Raw genomic sequence first — 22,847 nt, 5'->3', positions numbered from 1 at the left:
GGTTTTAATTATGCAACCTTTGGAGCCAGTGGATCCTTCTTCTGGCAGAAGGGTTGAAGAAGAAGGAAGAGGGGTGAAGGAAAAGGATTGGAGAGGTTTAGGAAAAGAGGTAGAGATCTGAAAAGTCACACACAACCCTGGGTCAGGGGAGACTTACCGGATGGGATGAGGAGAAAAGACATCACCTTCTCATTCTGTCCAGTAAGTCTCCCCTGACCTTGTCCTGGGTGACTTTTCTGAACTCTACCCCTTTCCCTAAACCTCTCAAGTCCTTTTGCTTCAACCCTTTTCCTTCCCCTAGAATCCTTCTTTCCATTATAGATAACTGCATCATCTACAAAGAGACTAAGGTTACTATTAATATTATCTGCAGTCATTAATATGCAACATGAAAATCGACGGCCCCAACACGCTTCCCTGGGCACATCTTATGTTACTTCTGCACCTGTTTGTGACTTTACATCCAAGATAACATGCTGTGTAATCCCTACCAAGAAATTCTGATTGCCTTGATCCATGGCTTTCAGGGTATCATGTGAGAAAAGTGTGAGTCAGGTTTCACACAATCGATGTTTTCAGAATCCATGCTACTTGGCTTGGAGGAAGTGATTCTGTTCAGCATACCTCATTATAATTTCTCAGAATATGTATTAGGAGGATATTAGAGATTTGAAGGATATTGGAGAGTAGTTTTGTGGACCACTTCTGCTATCCTTTGTATAGATGGGTTTGACCTGTGATTTCTTCCAATTACTGGGCCTAGTTTTTCATTTGAGGGATTTTCAGTAGATTATAAGTAAAAGAGGGGCTAATTCAGCTGCAAATTCAGTATAATATCTGACAGGGATTCCATTGGGACCTAGGCATTTGTCCAATTTTAACAATTTTAGTTGTTTCTCAACACCTATGACACTAACGTCTATGCCACTTGTCTTTGGTGTCATGTGAGAATTAAATTAGGATAGTACTCCTGGGTTTTCATTCATAAAGGAAAATTTGAAAACAGAGCTCAGTTGAAGGTCTGGACATTAACTTTGGTATCACTAAGAATCTTTAAATACAGCCAGAATTTCTTAGGGTTTTTTGGGAGATCTTTAGATAATATTCTGCTGCAATAGTCAGCAGAGGTTGTTAACAGAAATTACGTCAGGGCTGTCAATGACTGCAACTTCTATGTTAGACATTGCAGGCATTATGCAAATGCTTGTTTGACAGTCAAACACATTTCAGTCAGCATCCTCCTATCTACAGCCCTATGCCATAGCTTTCTATATGATCCTCCGTGGAATGTTTCAAACTGCTTCTTTATCTAGTTTGCTGAACACACAAATACTTGTACTTTTTTTAGTTGCTCTTCATATGTTGGAAATCATTGTTAATACAGTTTTCACATGGACACTGATATCAATATCAAAGTAGATATCCTCAAAAAGGCCAGGTCTGTTTGTTGCTATTATATCCAGTACATTTCCATTATGACTGTATTTTTGAACAATCTGTTCTAAGTAGTTCTCAGAGAAGGCATTTAGTAACGTTTCACAGGGCATATTGTCACTCTCACCAGTTACAAACTGTAATTTTCTCTATTGATTGTTGAATGATTAATGTCTCCTTTGATGAAATTATGACTGAGGAACTTACATACTGGTGAATTTAAGATTTCTCTAAAGATTTTGGTTACATCTGAAGGCAAGCCTAGCAGCCCATGGAAAGATCCAGTTACAAGTTTATGCCCACCCTTGATACTGAGCTGTGCCCACAAAATGCAGTTTCAGTTTCTGCCACATTGGGTTTTAGTTTCTTATCTACAGTCACAAATGCACAATCTCCATTTATCATTACCCTACCCATTAGATACACACTCAGATTCTCCTGAAAAGTATCACTCCTGTCTCTTTCAGGTTTCAACCAACTTTCTGCACTTAACTATTTTCTGAGCTCCACTGCCTCTCAAGTGTGCCTCAAATTTTGGCACTTTGTTGTAAATGCTCCAACAGTCAATTGCAATTGTTTTCAGACTCTCAGCTTTAGTAGGCATTTCTTTGAATCTCATACTGAGACTTATGAGTCCCCTATAGTTATCATGATGGACTGGATGAAGAGTCATCTAATCTAAAATACCCTTTTCATGCTGAAACTAAGTATAAAAAATGATTATCATATAACAATGTTAATAGTGATAATAAAATAACCTAAAACATTTATTTAAAGAGTTTCTGTGAAGGTACTCTTCAGTGGTTTGGAATGAATTTTCCAACAGAAAGTTCTCTAATTCAGTCCTGAATTCCAGTACATTACCTACAACACATTTAGCTAATATGCTCCAAAAAGTTACTGAGCACATCTGAACCCATGTATCTCCCTCCCGTCTGTAATGTTATATAATAAGAGAAAGGCAACTACTCACCTATAGCAGATCAATGCTTGGAGCACAGAAACAAATAACAGGGAACAATAGTGTTCAAGAACTAGCTCTTTTACTAGCAGAAGTACACACATTCACAAGCAGAACCACACTGACACCCAAATATAAACTCCTGTGACCTCAACAAGACTGATAATTATTGATACTTCATTATTGAAAACAGTGCCTGAGCTGATGGAGATGGGGAGTCTGTAGGGAAGGGCACAAGCAGGGGTTAGTGAGAAAGAGGCAGGTCTTTGGATAGATGACTCTGCAACTGCACAGCAAGATGGAAAGAGTACAGAGGGTAGAGTAAAATGGAATATAGGAAGATGGAGGGGGAAGAGAGGGGGGAGGAGAGGGAAAGGTGAAGATGAAGAGGGAGAAATGGAGGTGAGAGAGAAAGGGGGGGGGGGGAAGAAAGAGGGTAGGAGAGGGCAGTTCATGATTTGGCCAGAGTAGAAGTGGTGCAGACAGAAGTGAGAAGGGAAAATATATGGTGAGGCAGTGGGAACAGGTTAATGAAGCCCGATGGCAGGGGGACTGTGAGAGTGCAGGGTATGTTGGAAAGACAATTCCTATCTGAGTAGTTCAGAGAAATTTTCACTGTAGCACAGTACTCAAAAGGCCTTGATAGTGAAGCAACTGTTGAAGTCATTTTTGTTGTGGTATGCAGCATGTTCAGTAACACAATGGACAAGTTTGAGGTTTGCCACAGTTTGGTGGTGGCCATTCATGTGAATAGACAGTTGTTTTACTGGTCATGTCCACATAAAATTGGGTACAGTAGTTGCAGCATAGCTTATATATAGGATGGCTGCTTTCACACATGGCCCTCCTGTTTATTGGGTAGGAAATGCCTGTGAGTGGACTAGAGCAGGAGTAGATGGGTGGGTGCACAGGATAGGTCTTTCATCTGGGCCAACCACAATGAAATGACCCATAGGGTGCACAATTGGGAGGTTTGGAACAAGGATGGATAAGGATATTTTGTAGGTTGTGTGGGTGGTAGAACACTACTTTGGGAGATGTGAGTAGGATTAAATCAGGATGTCCCTGATCCTAGGGCACTGCGAGATGTAGACAAAGCCCTGGTAGATGATGTGGTTGAGCTTTGCAAGGTCAGGATGATACTGGGTGATCAGAGAAGCGCTGGTGGTTAGCTGGTTAACAGGTTTACTGGTGTCAGAGGAGCAGATGGCATGGGAGACCTGTTAATGTATGAGCTGTATATGATATTGTGTGTCAATAACAGCTCCGGCAAGATTAATGGTATACTTTGACAACTCCTGCTTTCCACTGCATATGTGGCATATGGAGAAGGAGAGGCTGTAAGGAAGAGACTTTTTGACGTGGAACAGGTGACAGCTGTCAAAATGGAGGTATTTTTGGTGGTTGGTACACTTGTTGTAGATGGTGTTATTTATGGGGCCTTCTGAGAGGTGGAGATCAACATCTGGAAATGTGTCTTGATGAGTTGAGAAGGACTAGGTGAAGTGAATTTGAGAATAGGTATTGGGGTTAGGCAGGAAACAACAAAGGGTGTCATCATGGCAGTAAGTTTCACTTGCCCGCGAAAGGCAAAGGTCCCGAGTTCGAGTCTTGGTCTGGCACACAGTTTTAATCTGCCAGGGAGTTTCATATCAGTGCACACTCTGCTGCAGAGTGAAAATCTCATTCTGGAAACATCCCTCAGGCTGTGGCTAAGCCATGTCTCCGCAATATCCTTTCTTTCAGGAGTGCTAGTTCTGCAGGGTTCGCAGGAGAGCTTCTGTAAAGTTTGGAAGGTAGGAGGCGAGGTACTGGCAGAAGTAAAGCTGTGAGGACGGGGTGTGAGTCGTGCTTGGGTAGCTCAGTTGTTAGAGCACTTGCCCACGAAAGGGAAAGGTCTCGAGTTCGAGTCTCGGTCTGGCACACAGTTTTAATCTGCCAGGAAGTTTCAGTAAGTTTCAATGTTGTGACCTACCTGCAAATCAAATTATATTGTAATAACCAGAATCAAGTCAAAGTCCAAAAGCAGGGTTGTCCATGGGTACAAACAAGTAGCACTGAAAACATGTTCATTGTAAACATCAATGTACAAACAGATCAGAACAGACTGAACTCCTGCATGGAGAGTGCTGCTATTTCAAAAGTATTTTGTGAACCTTCTTGAAATTATAAATACTAAATAACAAATAAGTGGTTCTTGGGTTTCAACTGGTGACATGCAGCATGCCAGCCAATGACACTAATCACTATACCACACTACATCCACCACAGCCTGCAACATGTATTCCTCAGAAGTTCTCATTGGAGCTCACTACACCCTGGATCTAGATCTTGCCAATGATCCTCTGTGCAACAGTGTTGAAGGGTTCTTGCATTCTGGTTGTATAGTTACATACTCTTCACCATAAAAATAGCCTCTCCCATCAAAGTGCATGTTTGATGAGTGGATCTTTAATTTGCTTGAACCTTCCATTGTTGATCTATGCCTCTGGAATGTAGCAGGTTTTCATACGAAGGAAAGTATATACAAAGGAAAGTATAACAGCTCTGCTCTTTAGTCTTCTTGATGAAGCGTCATAATCCGCAACTCTATATGTGTTTAGAAAGGTTATGATATGACCAAAAGTAGCTCTTTACTAACTTTTCTGGCAGTCTCACTTTCTGCATAGGCTTAAAAATTGGTACAAAGTTTCCTGGGCTGTATCTTACTGGCCAATGCATGATGTTATAGTGCTTGCATTCTTTCTCCTGAGCATCCAAAGACTTTAGATGATTTAATTGTCTTGCTTATTAGACACAGGTGGTGATATTTTTCATGTAGTCATCCCGAGTATTGTCCAGTTGAAACAGGAACATTGTACACATTGTTGTTTTGGCCCCACAATCTTGGAGCAGAAGGAAAAGTGTGAAGCCTATAGTGTCTTACTTTGCTGTGTTTTATGTTAATGTCACAATGACAAGTATTGTAGGCCAATTTATCTGTTTGAAATCAGCATACATTGAAAGACATACTTGCCAATGTCTTATTAAAGTGTTCTGTGGAACTATTTATTTGTGGGTGGCTGGCAATTGTCACCCTGTGGGTGATTTCACAACTTAAAATTACCTTTGATATTAGTCTTGACTGCAAAACCTTTCCATGGTCAGATATCATCATACAGAATGCTGCTTCAAAATGATGTCTTCTACAAGGAGCCTTGGAATTTCTGGAGCTTTGGTGACAGTGTATCAGGTGAGGTGGACAGAGCAGACTGTTATCAATCAATTCTCATTTGTCAACTTTGGGAACATCCCCAAGAGGTCGATTCCAATTTGGAAGAGCAGTGTGCCAGAACTGGAATTGGTACCAGGTGTTCTGGAGGTAACTGCAGCACATACTTCTGCCACTGGCATTCCTCACTTACAGTGTAGTGGATTGGTAGGGCCACATTCAGTGATACTTGCATCTGAAGCTATCTAGAGTCTTCATGAATCCCAATTGATCACAAGTTTGAGTGCCATGGAAAAACTTCAGGATAACTGGACATAGATGAACTGGGATGGTGAGCTACCCTCTCCACCCCATTGGATCACATTTACTCATATACAATGTTCCATTTATTAACTGAAATTCTCCTTTTTCCATTCCTCATTCTTCAAGGCTACTATGGTTTTCAGCTATGCTTGATCTCTTCTCTATTCAGAAGTAATGCCATTTAATGCAGTGATGACTGAGATTTTGTCCACACTGCTATGTTCTTCAAAGGATTCCCTGATAGGCAGTTGACATACTTGTGTTTGTGTCCACTTTTGTGTACCACTGAGACATCATACATCTGAAGCCTCTGTGCCCATCTCACCAGTTGACCCAATGGATCTTTCAGGCTAATGAGCCAGCACAGAGAATGATGCTCTCTCACAGTGGTGAATGGTTTGCAGGAACTTGTTGATAGCCCAACAACTGCAAAGCACCCTTTCTCAGTTGTAAGGTCAAGTCAACACATCCAGAAGGTACCCCGGAAGCATAAGCTAACACACTTTCAGCACCATGCTGATTTTGTACTAGTACTGCACCTATCCCACAACTACAAGTGTCAGTGTGTAATTCTGTCTTGGCATTATTGTCATATGATGCTAGAACTGGAGAAAATCTCAGGACAAGGAAAAATCTTTCTTGCATTTCATTCCATGAAACTTTGGCATCCCACTGCAATAGTCCATGCAGGGGATGTGTCTTCGTACAGAATCTCTTGAGCTCTGATCTTCCACAGTTTATGATTGCTTGTGATGTCTGCAAGAAATCCCATCCAAGAATAACATTGTTATCACATTCTAATAAAATGAAAAATTTTAAGGGCTTTGTTCAATCATTTATAATTATTCTTCCAATATATGCTCCTGCTGGCTGGACAGATTTCCCATTTGAAACTTTCAGCACAATCAGTACCACATCCTTCTTTAGCTAGCAATGATAAGCATTTGATATTACAGAAAGAGAAGTCCCCAAGTCAACTATTTCTTGGACAGGTTGACTGTCGATGAGATTTCCTGACGTCTTGGTGACTACTGTTCATGAAATATTTTCACCTGTGATGGACTCACAGCCACAGATGGTCACCTCACTTAGTTTTCTTTAACTCAGTGGTTAGGTGTGGCTGATAACTCAGTAAAGTGATGGGGACTGGCTACGCCATGTTGGAGATTGACCTCATCCATGCTGTGGCTATGGGCTTCATCTGACACTACAGTTGACTGGCATGAATAGAATTGTTGTGATTGTTGATAATTAGAGTCATAGTAGTTGTCAAAAACTCATCATCTTTCTCTGGACAATGTGTCCAGGACGTCAACAGTGGATAGATACTGCCTTGTTGTCCTCTGTCCTCCAAATTTCCCTTCTTCTGCAGGGTATTGTAGTTGGCAGAGGAGCTGATGACACTTGAGATGATTGGGTGCTGGGTTGTCATCTGACAGCTGTGGCATAACTCCAAATTCTCAAAGTATTTTTCATTTGGCAGGTTTAACTGGTAGTGGAGATTTGTACTAAAGGGCAATAAATCCATCTTTTTCAAAATTCTCTATTATCTTCTGCCATGTGGGATCAATGTTTATGGCTGCTATCTCTTTCTTACTTAATCTGACTGTTCTGTCTGCCACAAAATGCTGTACTTCTTCTCTTACAACCCAGCTTAAGAAAGAGGTGAAGTCATGACAGACTTCCACAACTGCCATAGGGACCACATTTGAGGGTCATCCTCTTAGATCCAGTTCTTTTTCTGTTGCATTTTGTTGATGTACTGGCACTGCTTGATGAATTTATCTCTTGTTGTAACATCCTTTACCAGAAGAACTTGGTACATGTCTTCTGTGACTCCTTTCATAAAGTGTTAGATTTTATTGGCTTCTGTCATATTCAGGTTCTCACTGCGGCACAGGCCCAAAACATTCTGTAGGGCTGCAATGTTTCTCCATCACATTGGACCCTGTTCTTCAATTGTTCTTCTTCTCAGCAGACTTGCTGCTGATTGACATCAAACATTTTCTTCAGTTCTGCCTGGAATTTATTCCAGCTACTGAGCTTCTCTTTGTTGTTCTTGAACAACTGCCAGGCTGTGCCATCCAAGTTAAAGTACACATTTGGCAAACACGCCATGTCATCTCTCCTCCTGCATTTGGCAACTCAGTCAGTTCCTTAATTTATGAGTCTCCTGAATACACAGTCTCTGGTAAATGTAAAGGTCATGTGACTAGGGCCTCCCATTGGGTAGACCCTTCGCTGGGTGCAAGTCTTTCGATAAGACACCACTTTGGCGACTTGCGCGTCGATGGGGATGAAGTGATGATGATTGGGACAACATAACACCCAGTCCCTGAGCAGAGAAAATCTCTGACCCAGCAGGGAATTGAACCTGGGCCCTTAGGATTGACATTCTGTTGCTCTGACCATTCAGCTACCAGGGGTGGACACAGACTCTGGTAATGATGCACTACTTGTATCCTGGTTCCTCTCTGTGTAGCGATGGATTTTACATTGCCTAGTTGGAGCCATGGTGATACAGAAGGCTGAAAGCATCCAGCAGTTCCAACAAATAGTGTCATATCATAACCCCAATAAAGTCCAAATATGAAAGCACAGTTATTATGAAGTACAATACTTAGAACTGAAAGCACATTTATTGTGAATCCTAATGTCCAGCTGGAACAGATGGATGGAGAGTGCTGCTATTTATACAAACATCAAATAATACATAATATCCTAACATAATACCTCTCAGGAACCTTCCAGAAATTATAAATACTGATTAACAAATAATTGTTGGTGGTTGGGCTTGAACTGGCAACACTGTCCACTTTGCTGACTGCTATGCCACACCACATGCCCCACAGCTCATGGCAATATATATATGCCTTTTTCTATTTTGCTATTTTTCAGAGGATAATATGTATTAATAATTTTCATTATTCTGAGTGGAAGTGACATGCCTGGCATGAAATGGCAGTCATTGCAGTACAGATACTTAAAGTGTGAAATTTTCAATTAATATCACACTTAGAATGAGATTTTCACTCTGCGGCGGAGTGTGCGCTGATATGAAACTTCCTGGCAGATTAAAACTGTATGCCAGACCGAGACTCAAACTCGGGACATTTGCCTTTCGCTGTAGAGCACTTTCCCATGAAAGGCAAATGACCTAAGTTCGAGTCTCGGTCCGGCACACAGTTTTAATCTGCCAGGAAGTTTTAATATCACACTTACTTCTGCAACTGCACCAGAGCTGATATTTCGTATTGATTTGCTGTAAGTCTCACCCACTCAGTGACTTCATCTATTAGTCAACAACCAACAATAATATCAGCTGAATGAAACTTTTGATATCTACATTGTAAAAAAAGTCCTTCATTCCGTATTCACTGAAGCACCAAAGAAACTGGTATAGGCATGTGAATTCAAATACAGAGACATGTAAACAGGCAGAATGTGGTGCTGCAGTCAGTAATGTTGATATAAGACAAGTGTCTGGCACAGTTGTTAGATCGGTTACTGCTGCTACAATAGCAGTTTATCAAGATTTAAGTGAGTTTGAATGTGGTGTTATAGTTGGTGCACGAGCAATGGGACACATCATCTCTGAGGTAGTGATGAAACGGCGATTTTCCCGTATGAACAGTTCACAAGTGTACAGTGAATACCAGGAATTTGGTAAAATATCAAAGCTTCGACATCACTTTGGCCAGAAAAAGATCATGCAAAAATGGGACCAACGATGACTGAAGAGAATCATTTATCATGACAGATGTGCAACCATTCTGCACATTGCTGCAAATTTCAATGATGGGCCATCATCAAGTGTCAGCACACGAACCATTCAATGAAGCATCATCGATATGGGCTTTCAGAGCTGAAGGCTCACTCACCTTCCCTTGATGACTGCATGACCCAAAGCTTTATGCCTTGCCTGGGCCCATGAGGACTGACATTGAGCTGCTGATGACTGGAAACATGTTGCCTGATTAGACAAGTCTTGTTTCAAATTGTATTGAGCAGATTGATGTGTACGGGTATGGAGACAACCTCATGAGTCTGTGGACCCTTCATTTGAGCAGCAGACTCCTCGAGCTGGTGGAGGCTCTATAATGGTGTGGGGCATGTGCAGTTGGAGTGATATGGGACTCTTGATATGTCTACATACGACTCTGACAGGTGGCACATAAGTAAGCATCCTATCTGATCACCTGCATCCATTCATGTCCATTGTGCATTCCAATGGACTACAGCAATTCCAGCGGGACAATGCGATACCCCACACATCCAGAATTGCTATAAACATTTCCACTGGCCACCAAACTCCTCAGACATGAACATTGTTGAGCATATTTGGGATGCCTTGCAACATGCTGTTCAGGAGAGATCTCCCCCCACTCCCTACCCCTTCGTACTCTTATGGATTTATGGATAGCCCTACAGGATTCATGGTGTCAATTGCCTTCAGCACTACTTCAGACATAAGTTGAGTCCATGCTACATCGTGTTGTGGCACTTCTGCATGCTTGCTGGGGCCCTACACAATATTAGGCAGGTGTTCCAGTTTCTTTGGCTCTTCAGTGTATATTTTTGAGACTTAATGAGCAATTTTTTCCAAAATAGAAGGGCTCTTCTTCAGTCATCTGTAGATATATATTTCTGATTATTCCTCATTTTAAGCAAACTTGAGACCATTCATGCCATCCATATTTGAATACACTTGATAATTCACTTTACCTCAACCTCATATCAATCATACTGTAAATTGTTATTGAACAACATCTCAGAAAAAAATTCAATGAACAGTATCTTTCACTAAGAAACATCCCAGTAGTCTACCCATTAAACTGAGTGTACCATCTGGCTTTTCTACAGGAATTGTTGTTGTTGAAGAAAAACTTTCAAAACATAAAATGGTAGTTTGATAAGTTCTGTTGAACTAATTTCAAAAATTGTTCAGTTTATCTGAAGTTTGAACATGTTGAGTTTTTAGGTTGATGATTACAGTTCAGAAGTCGAGCTCAAACAACAAAACTGTTCCAGATTCATACAATGTACATTAAATTCATTATTTGTGAACAATCTAAATCATTGGATGAGATCCACAGGTGCATATACATTTGGCAAATCATTGTAAGGGATGTGAAGGATATTAGTTTTTACTGTAGGGTACCATATATAAGGATTCCTTTGTGTTCGACTCAGATGTGAGTGCAGGTTTACTAAATGTTCTTGTGTTTCTGTATAAGATGTTACTTGTCTGTTGATTTTCTTCATAGTTTAGTAGACACAGCAAGTATGAGCTGGAAGTAAATCAATTTCCATGGTGACAACCACATTTTCCTCTCTCCCATTTGTCAAATAGTACTGTGACTTGACACTCAGCTTCATTGTATACACACTTTCTGTCACTTGCTAGTATAGCCCAGTATGGCTCCTAAACACTTCTGCAATGAAATTCACAATATGGTCTTATAAGTAAATATCCTTTGTAAATGAAATCTAGTTTCCAAGCATTCTACAGATTAACAGTAGCCTGCTATTTGCTTTCACCAAAAAGGAAGTTATTTAAGCTTTACCCAAAAGTGAAGCTATGTAATCATTCTCTGTCATATATCCTTCCATTATTAGAGCCTTGTGTTACATGACAGATGTTTTTCAAAGTTTTCTGTCAATAAACTCAGAGTATCTTCTAAAATTCAGGAACAAACAGAATGACAGTAACAAGGACAAATTCTGCTGATCTCATACAAGTGTGTGATTCACACTCCTCCACAACACTAGAACTAGTTTACTGATTAAAGAATTTCTTGTAGATTATTGCCAAGAATGCTGTTGACTCTGCACCTAATTCTCTTCACACACTGAAGGCTGTAGACAGTTTTCGAAATTTTGAGTTTTCCATCATTTTAATCATCAGCCTTCGAATCTATACCATTCAGATTTGCAATCATATTAACGTTAAAATTCCATGTCAATGAAAAACTGTTAACGTAAGCAGACAGTTTGTTGACAGTTGTGTTATCATTTTTGAATCCTGGTGCATTACAATTCTCTTACCTTTTTTTTTCTAAGCAAAACTCAAATAACATTTTATAGTTAACAAAATGTCACAAAATGATTTCATTAACAGTCGGTGTAATGGATTACAAATAGACACAGAAATTAAAGAAAACATGAACAATGTAGATTGCTGCTTAGATAAGAAACTATCATTTTCATATGAAACTGGTCTTTAACTTGCATCTTTTATCATCATCATCATCACCACCACCATCAGTTGACATAGTGGAATATTCAAACACAGGTCATTCTTATATGCAGCACAATGGAATATTAGTAAATCAATGATACCATGTCCCTCTTATGTGTGCAATACTTCATAATAACATACCTTGACCAAAGGATCTGTATTCAGATCTAAATGTGATAACACAGTGTAGAAAGCTTTGACTTTTTCATCAAATGCCCATGGACGGTTCATTTTTGCTTTGATTGTGTAACGAATATGGCCGTATGTGCCTTCAAATGACGATGGTAAATTTTCTGGGAGTTTGACAGAAAAATTATATACATGCTCTCCTGGTGGAAGTATGAGCTCCTCAGCTGAAACAGACCATATTTTGAATAAATTTGTAAACCAAAATGGGTATACCTGCAAGTAAAGTAAGTACTTTATCAGTGGTTCATAACCTTTACAATATTTACATTTCTCCCAGAACCAGAACTGTAAAGAAAGTAATGTTCATCTGTAATTCATTTTGTGAAAATAATTTCTTGCTGATAGTCTAGAAAGTCCTGAGGTACCATGTCATGGGTCAAATTTCCCACTTCCTTCTTGATATTCACAAACAATTGCCATGCCTGTTACCTCATTATAAACTACGCAGACATTTCCTAGCACCTTTAATATTACATGGAAACCTAAATCTTGTGATACACTCATATACAGTAGAACATTAAAAACCATTCCGAACTCAAAGCTAATGAGGTATGTCTAACAGAATGACCTTGTCCATGAGACCAACATGGACTCTGAAAGCTATGCTCTTGTGAAACCCAACTCAAGCTTTTCCCACATGACATTCTGAAAGCCACATTCCTCAGCTAATGCCCATGCACTGCTATTACCTCTGAAGTAAGTAAAATAAGCACTTTATCAGAGGTTCATGACCTTTACAATATTTACATTTCTCCCAGAACCAGAACTGTAAAGTAGGTAATGTTCATCTGCAATTCATTTTGTGAAAATAATTTCTTGCTGCTAGTCTGGAGAGTCCTGAAGTACCATGTCATGGGTCCAATTAGCAGGTAGAGGGTTGCAGAAGCTGCAGATGGGTTCCCATGGAGGTGGAATGCATTCTCCCATTCACACCACTTCTGGTCCATTCAGAAATGCCACACCTAAAACCAGACTCTCTGGCATGTACGTCCGCCCTCCTTCTTCATTTGACAACAATCCAGAGCACAGTCAGGTCAGTTACGCACACTACGAACAGCCATAAGCAGATTTTTTGCAGATAAATTTATGAGATTGACAAGAGGAAGAGCTTCAGCATTTTCTAAAATGCAACACGGCACTGCATTATGCAAGGAAGTTTGTTCTAGTGGTGCCCAGGCGGAAAGCAGAATTGAAAGTGTCTCCAAATACTGGTGCACACAGCAAGGACACTAGATGAGTGAGAACTTGTGATTGTGAAGGGATGACAGGTACTTAATCTCTGATGTAATGTGCTGAGAAACATGCACTATGAGGAGCTGAAAACTATACAGACCATATGACAGTCACTTATCTGCCGCAACAATCCTGAAGCACTAACGTGATCAAATAGGCAGATGTTGCAGGTAGAATTAAACATGATTGATTCTACCTGGTCAGAATTCTCACTACGTTTGCTATGATGGATTGCATTGCAATAGTGGATGTTCACTAAAACAAATGACTGCCAAGTTTATCTTCTGCATCGTGTGAAAATATGTTTCAAAACTTCTGGAGGGTGTAGAGGCACAGAGAAACCTTTGTGAATGTGGTTGCAATAGGACATCATCCTCTAGCATTACTTTTCCTCAACCAGAAATATTTTTCAAATTTTGGACAGGTCAGTATTATATCAGCTGTTTTCCTGAAAAATTTCATATATAATTTTATACACCATACTGTGTATTCCAAGCTAAAATTTATGAATAGGAATTATTATTTTCGATGTTACAATCAGTAGTACTAACTCTGCATGTACAGTTAAATTAATTTTTTTACAAACATTTGATATTATGAATTATCCGGCACACTTAAAATTTCTATTATTAATTGCGCAATCTAGTACTGTTTATTATGTTTACTTCTGGATTTATTTATGAAATAATATTCAAAACTAATAGAAACTCATTTGTCAAGAAAAATTATAAACCCTTTGGAATACTGTTATTACCACAGAGTGAGGAGTAGTAAGCATGCCACTGATGTGATCGGACGTGTTTTTGTATTTTGGACAAACAATGTAATTTTGGCTTTGTTAATGTGAAAATTCAAAAGACTGTGTGATATACTAAAATATGACAAAATAAATTAATGTAAAAACAAAAATTCTGCAATGACAAACTTCGAAATAATTTAGATCAATTCAACCATGAGAACCTAAAATGTGAGAATTTCAGCTTCAAGAATCAAAACCCTAGACAAGAAGAACTGGAGCCAACTCTACAAGAAATGATAAGTAACCTAAAAAGTTGTAATCTTACTCGTGTCAAATCTTCAGAAAAGAAATTGCTCATTGTGCACCAGATGCAACCAGGAAGGAGGTAGATTACAAGTGAGGGCTAGTCCGGGATTAATTGAGTAATAATGAAGTTTTATCTGTTTCAGAAAGTGCTTGATTCTGTTAATTTTCAGAATTTATGTACAAATAAATTTTTGATCATGTGGAGCAAAAAATCAAAGACTGCCCAACAAAGCAAATCAGTCCAAGAGTGATGATGTACTACCACTAATGACAGTCCAGATCGAATGAAAGGAAAGAGGACTTTACAACTACAACCAGGAACATCAAAAAAGAAAGATAAGCAGAAACTATTTGTGAAGTTAATTTGTTTGTGGACTTGTGTGCTTGTTAACAAAATGAATAGGGACAAAAGCAAAAGTGAGGTAGAAACAAAAGTTCAGGGTCCAGTCAGGACATGTCTGAGCCAAGTGAAATCATAGTCAGTAAAGAAACTGTAAAAACTAATATTTTACAGTTAATTTGGGCAAAAATAGAGGAACTGAAGACAGATAAGAATAGCAAATTGAACAGAGTACAAGATCATATATCTAAAAACGAAGATGATGAGACTTACCAAACAAAAGTGCTGACAGGTCGATAGACACACAAACAAACACAAACATACACACAAAATTCAAGCTTTCGCAACAAACGGTTGCTTCATCAGGTAAGAGGGAAGGAGAGGGAAAGACGAAAAGATGTGGGTTTTAAGGGAGAGGGTAAGGAGTCATTCCAATCCCGGGAGCGGAAAGACTTACCTTAGGGGGAAAAAAGGACAGGTATACACTCACACACACACACACACATATCCATCCGCACATACACAGACACAAGCAGACATTTGTAAAGGCAAAGAGTTTGGACAGAGATGTCAGTTGAGGTGGAAGTACAGAGGCAAAGATGTTGAAAGACAGGTGAGGTATGAGCGGCGGCAAATTGATTGAGAAATTAGCAGAGATTGAGGCCTGGTGGATAACGAGAAGAGAGGATATGCTGAAGGGCAAGTTCCCATCTCCGGAGTTCTGACAGGTTGGTGTTAGTGGGAAGTATCCAGATAACCCGGACGGTGTAACACTGTGCCAAGATGTGCTGGCCGTGCACCAAGGCATGTTTAGCCACAGGGGGATCCTCATTACCAACAAACACTGTCTGCCTGTGTCCATTCATGTGAATGGACAGTTTGTTGCTGGTCATTCCCACATAGAAAGCTTCACAGTGTAGGCAGGTCAGTCGGTAAATCACGTGGGTGCTTTCACACATGGCTCTGTCTTTGATCGTGTACACCTTCCGGGTTACAGGAGTGGAGTAGGGGTGGTGGTGGGAGGGTGCATGGGACAGGTTTTACACCGGGGGCACTTACAAGGGTAGGAGCCAGAGGGTAGGGAAGGTGGTTTGGGGATTTCATAGGGATGAACTAAGAGGTTACGAAGGTTAGGTGGACGGCGGAAAGACACTCTTGGTGGAGTGGGGAGGATTTCATGAAGGATGGATCTCATTTCAGGCCTACACTGTGCAGCTTTCTATGTGGGAATGACCAGCAACAAACTGTCCATTCACATGAATGGACAAAAGCAGACAGTGTTTGTTGGTAATGAGGATCACCCTGTGGCTAAACGTGCCTTGGTGCACGGCCAGCACATCTTGGCACAGTGTTACACTGTCCGGGTTATCTGGATACTTCCCACTAACACCAGCCTGTCAGAACTCCGGAGATGGGAACTTGCCCTTCAGTATATCCTCTCTTCTCGTTACCCGCCAGGCCTCAACCTCCGCTAATTTCAAGTTGCCGCCGCTCATATCTCACCTGTCTTTCAACAACATCTTTGCCTCTTTACTTCCGCCTCGACTGACATCTCTGTCCAAACTCTTTGCCTTTACAAATGTCTGCTTGTGTCTGTGTATGTGCAGATGGATATATGTGTGTGTGTGCGAGTGTATACCTGTCCTTTTTTCCCCCTAAGGTAAATCTTTCCGCTCCCGGGATTGGAATGACTCCTTACCCTCTCCCTTAAAACCCACATCCTTTCGTCTTTCCCTCTCCTTCCCTTTTTCCTGATGAAGCAACTGTTTGTTGCGAAAGCTTGAATTTTGTGTATATGTTTGTGTTTGTTTGTGTGTCTATCGACCTGCCAGCGCTTTTGTTTGGTAAGTCTCATCATCTTTGTTTTTAGATATATTTTTCCCATGTGGAATGTTTCCCTCTATTATATTCATATCATTAGAGAGTACAAGATCAGATAGATCAACTTAGTAATCACGTTTCAGAGCTAAAAAATGGGTTGTCAGAGGGGTTAAAAAGTGTGAATGAAGAAGTTGATGTTTTAGAAAATAAATGAGTTTGTAGCTGAGTAAGCAAAACAATCAAATAATGTTGATGATATTAGACTTGAACAGAAGGCCATAGTGGAAAAACTATGTGGGTTGGGAGCCAGTTTAAACAAAAAAATTTTAAATGTAGAAAATAATATGCAAACTAATGTAACTGTTTTAGATCAAAAAATTTCAGAAGCTCAGGAAAGTTGTATTAACAAAAATCTGTTTGCAAACAGTGATACTGCATGGTCCAACACTCTTATCAAAAGTTTTCCATCAGATATTTTACATCCAGTGAACTTCTGCTCCACTGCAGAGATAACTTTGTGTCCGGCATGAATGGCAATACAAAATTAATTTTTTAAAAAGATTTATTGAAGGCAAAGCTCTGTCATTAGTAAATTTAAATTAAGTCAATAGCAAACATATCATAGTTCTGAGAAACCTTTTTTAAATAAATTTTGGTCAGAAGCAGAACAAGGGGGAATCAAAAGTGAATTTTTGAATGATTCTAATTACAGGAATAGGGATGCCACTCAGAAAGAGTTCTATAAGAACCAACATAAAAAATTGGCACATCTTGACAAACCATTTGACAAAATGACCTTGACTGATGCACTTAAAAGGAGATTACCAGAAAGATTGTAGTGGGATTTGGTACATGTACCTGATGATGTCTTGAACAGTTGTTATGAAATTGTGACAGACTGGACAGGGCAGTAGAAAGGAGTATGTACCAAAGTAATACGAATTATATAAATGACAATGGGAGCAATCACAGAAACAGAGATAACGGGAACTTCCATCAGGATCAAAGTGTCAGTTGAGACAGAAATTCTGAACAGCAGCAGGATAGGAATAATGGGTATAACCATGGGCATTTTAATAGAAGAAATAATCATAGAAGTAACTATTCAAAAAATGTCTGTTGGCCTCAATGAAGGTCCACAATTTTCGGCTGAGGAAACATAACAACCACAGGACTTCCATGTTACACTTGCAATTAGACAATAATAACAGTGTTAACTAGATAGCACATATATCTGAAACTGAACAAGAGGAATATTTCATTTATGTTTTGACCAAAAGTTTTCGGATACTGTGTTTAATTATGGTGATGTAAATGCTAATCACAAACCAAATTGTGAGAGTAGTGAGAATTTTGATGTAGTTGGAGGTTCAAGTCCTCCCTCGGGATGGGTGTTTGTGTTGTCCTTAGTGTAAGTTAGTTAAGTTAGATTAAGTAGTGTGTAAGCTTAGGAACTGATGACCTCAGCAGTTTCGTCCCTTAGAACTTACCACAAATTTCCAATTTTTCTTGGGTGGAAAACAGTGTTGTTGATGTATGTAAATCAGGTGATGACTGTATTGTATCTGAACTAGGTGGTATTTTTGATGTAGTGTGAATGTGAAGTAACTGAGGTTGGTAACTGTGAAGTAACTGAGCTATGAAGTAACAGGTTGATAAGTCTGAGACTGGTGGTGTATTGCAAATGAATGTAGGTGAGGAAAGTGACTTTATCGCAGATGAATGTAGGTGAGGAAAGAGACTTTGAAGGAGATGAGACTTGTATTGTTAGTGATGTTGTATGAAGTAATTTTGGAGGAATATGATGATTGAATCAGGTATTTGTGGAGTTTAAGAATAATATAAAGTTTCAGAGTTACTTGTAAATGATATCGACAAAACAGGTAAGGTAAGTGATGTATGTGATGTTGTAAGTGAGGGTCATGGAATGCCAGTGCAACCAAAACAGTTTTTCAGTAATGTCATGCAGCTTAATGAACCAAACAATAAAGGCGAGGTATCTGTGAGACTGGAGAATAAAGGTGAGAACATTTGAAGTTTGTTTGGAATCAGACTGATGATAACTTATATGAAGGTGCATTCTGGAATAAGTTAGCTGTGGTTAGTCAGAATTTGAATCGCAGTTGGTGGAATGAAGTGAAAGAGGATCTAAGCGGGAAGTGTAATTTTGACAGTAATGTGTTTTATGTACCTTCTGTAACAAGTGATGTTAGTTGTGTCATGAACTCTATTCATTGTGTTCAATCTTTATCTGACAACATGAGAAATCAAAGTAATGTTATGATACGTGTATAGTTGATTAAACCTTGCAAAGACAGTCTGGATAGAACATTTGATGAAATTGAAAGTGATCTTTTGCATGAAGTGTCTGACAACAGAGAGATTTTGGGTGCCCTTACATTAAAATTAGGACTGATCAGTGGGAAGGTAATTGTTTGATTGATACAGGTAGCCTGATTTGTGGTATATATGAACAATTTAGAGACAAGACCATGCGTAATAAGAATTTTGTGGAAATACCGATTGTAGGTGTAAAGATAAGAGGAGCTACAGGTAAGCAAAGCAAAATGGTAAAATCTCAGGTACGTACTTTTAACTTTCAGTATAGGAGACAAGACCTTTGAGCATGGATGCTTAGTGATCCCTAGTCCAGAAGAAAATATAATTCTCGGTATGGATCAGATAGTGAAAGTTGAGGCTTGTTTTGGATGGAGTGCTAAAGAATTGTTTATTTTGGAACCTAAAAGTAATACTTATGTGAAAACTAATTTCTTTATTTTAAACTGTGGGAAACTATTTGCAAAACATTGTGAACAAAGGTGAGTACCAGATGTTTGATGATGACATTAATTTTGATGAAACTGAGGATCAGGAATTTGAAAGTATGGTAGATTCTAAAGTGACCAACAAAAGGAACATCTTAAGAATTTGTTATTGGAGTTTAGAAATGTGTTCAGTAAAAGACCAGGGAAACTGAAAGGCTATTGGTGCATGTTTTACCTTATAGATTAACAGCCTTTCTTTCTCAACCCATATAGTATACCATTTCCAAAAAGGAAAGATGTTGAGAAAGAAATTCAGAAAACTGAAAGGGGGGGGGGGGGGAGGGGGGGTTAACTGGGAGAAGTGGGACTGCTTACAATAATTCTTTGGTTGTGGCAAGTAAGTGAAATGGTGGAGTGAGAATTGTTTTGATTCTAGACATTTTAGTAAGTTTCTTATCAGAGAGAATGACCACCCTGAGAACATGGATGAGCTGTTACACAAATCTGATTATGTAAAACTCATGAGTAGTTTGGGCTTGACATCTGGATTTCACAGATCCCACTTGAAATTAATTCTAGAAAGTATACAGCATTTTTGTATGGAGGTAAGTGTTTTAAATACTGTGGGCTAAATGTATCTGTAGCTGAATTCACAAGAGCTCTGGATTCTGTCTTGGGAAGTGAAGTGAGCTCAAAATTAATTGTGTGTGTTAATGACATTTTGATCACTGAAAAGGCTGGAGATAATATTTGAATCTGTTAAGGGATGTGTTTTCAAGATTGGAATCAGAACTTATGACTTTGAAAATCTGGTAAATTTGGCGTGGAAGAAGTTAAATTTTTTGGACACGTTACATCTGAGAAAGGAATTGTACCTGCTAAAAAGAAACTTTATGTTATTGCTAATTTTCCTACTCCTTGCAACAAAAATCAGTTTCAATAATTTTTTGGGTTAACTGGATCTTATAGAAAAATTTGTAGCAACCAAGCTTTGAATGCTTCATTCCTGTGTGAATATTTGAAAAAGATTACTGTTTGGGATTGGAATAAGGAATATCAAGCTGCTTTCGATGAGATCATAGGACAGTTTTGTAAATGCCAAATATTGTTCAGACCGGATTTGTCTCTTCCTTTTTGTATTATGACAGAAAGTAGTGTTGTTAGTTTGGGTGCTCATTTATTTCAGGAGGTTGAAGTTGAAGGTGTTACAGAACATAGATCTCTTGCATTTACTAGTAGAATTTTGCAGAAGCATGAAAAGATATACACTGTAACTGAAAAAGAACTTTTGGCTATACAGTGGACATTCTACAAGGTTAAAAGTTATTTACTAGGTCACAAAGTCATCATCTATACTGGTCACAAAGCACTATGTTATCTCCAGGTGTGTAAGCTGTACCATACAAGAATTCATTGGGCCTTGTTTTGACATCAGTTCAATTATGAAATCAGATACATTAAGGACACAGACAATGTAGTTGCTGATGCTTTGTCTAGGCTACCTTTAGGGAGTGAATCATCTAATCAGTTTGGAGAAGGAGAGATGGAGTTTAAAATTATGTACTTGAGAGGTGTAAAAGAGGAAAAAGAGATCTTGAAAATTTGCAAAAACATCCACAGGTATAAAAATCATGATCAAAATTTGAATTTGGTTAAGAGCACGTTGAGTAAGAAAGGAGGAGAAAAGATGGAACAATATTATAAGATACACAAGTGTATTTTATTCAGGAGACTTAAGACTGACTGAGATGATTGGAAACTATGTTGACTGGAACAGTGTATTTATAATTTAATTACCTATACACATGAAAGTTTTGGTCATTGTGGATCAACCAAATGTACACAAAAGATTCAGGAAAAAATCTATTTTTATAACATAGGAAGGAGAGTCAAGAAGAAGATTGCCAGCTGTGAGACACATGTCAAAGAGTAGATATGTAACCAAACAAGTAGAGTCCAAATACAAAACATACTGTGTAATAGTAACCTAGATCTCATGTCTGTGGATGGTTATGGATCTTTGCCTAAGTCTAAGAATGGATTTTATTATGTTTTTGTGGTGACTGATGTATTTTTGACATTCATGAAGCTGTTTCCTCTTAAGAAAGCTACCAGTAAGCAAATCATTTCCAAGTTTGAAAACACATAATTTCATCAGGTGGGTATTCCGAAAACAATTTTATCTGACAATGGTTTTCACTTGACATCACAGGCATATCGAAAGCAGCTTGATATTTCTGATTCCAATATGATTTTGTTGATCATGCAAAAATAAGGTGTATTCTAACTTCTGTGTATCATCCATCAAGTTATCCTGCAGAAAGATATATGAGAGAAATTGGAAGACTGTTTAGAACATATTATAGTAAGAATCATACCAGTTGGATAGATTTTGTCAGTGATTTTGAGGATATTATGAACAGCTTACAATATTCTTCAGCAGGTTTTTCACCATTTGAAATCACGTTTAATCACAAACAGCTAACTTTATTTCTGAGAATATTGAGTTTCCACCATGTAAAATTCTGTCACCGCAATAGAGACAAGAGTCTGTCAGTGAGATGATGAAAAAGCAGGGGGGGAGGAGAAAGCAGAGATATGATGGTAAAGGCAGATTTTCTAAGTTTCAGCAGAAGATCTAGTGTTGGTGAAAGCTAAAGAGGAATCTTAAGTGTTGACATCTGAAATAAAGAAATTTTTCGATATTTATATAGGACCATTTGAAATTCTTGAAAATCCACATCCCAATGCATACATACTTGTGTATCCTAAATCTAAGAAGTTCTATGGATTATGCAATATCCAAGAACTGACAGCTTTACAAATGATCCATAAGTGTCTAATTTTTTTTGTTTCCTTTTCTTTCTCCATCCACACTATATTTGCAGGTTCATACAATTATATAATTCTGTTTTGTAATAGATTTGTGGTTTAGAATTTGATACATATATGGCATGTGACTAAAGGAGCATATACTATGACAATTTTGAAGTGGAACAATGCCAATAAATATCTATCTTCTTATCATAGAATGCTATTAGTGATAAATATTATTATAATTTCTGTATACATTGCAGAAAATAATTAAATTTAATTGTCATGAACTCTTTTTGGTAGAGTCATGGGAGTTGTGGTAAATTGAGCAAAGACTTGTTTTATTCATATGTATGGTAAATATTAGGATTAGTGGCTTAAAGTTTCATATGTGAACAGTATTTAATCCATTCTGATGTAAAACCTGTATACTTATTTTTTTTAGTGTAGATAGGCAAAACGTATGCTATGTGTGGTGGGGAGGGGTGGG

At 38.7% G+C, this 22,847-nt stretch overlaps 1 protein-coding gene across 2 annotated transcripts in view; it reads right to left on the bottom strand.

Moving 5' to 3' along the window:
- Positions 1–22,847, bottom strand: part of LOC124594756 (arrestin domain-containing protein 17-like) — a 194,921-nt gene that overhangs the window by 40,156 nt on the left and 131,918 nt on the right. For both annotated transcript variants that reach the window (XM_047133140.1, XM_047133141.1), the window contains exon 3: positions 12,292–12,503. In XM_047133140.1, coding sequence (XP_046989096.1) covers positions 12,292–12,503 — 212 coding nt within the window. The remainder of the gene's footprint in view (positions 1–12,291; positions 12,504–22,847) is intronic.

The sequence above is a fragment of the Schistocerca americana genome, chromosome 2 (assembly GCF_021461395.2).
Source record: "Schistocerca americana isolate TAMUIC-IGC-003095 chromosome 2, iqSchAmer2.1, whole genome shotgun sequence".
Taxonomy (NCBI): Eukaryota; Metazoa; Arthropoda; class Insecta; order Orthoptera; family Acrididae; genus Schistocerca; species Schistocerca americana.
Note: the sequence above shows the minus strand (reverse complement) of the source record. Positions and strands in the feature narration are given on the sequence as shown.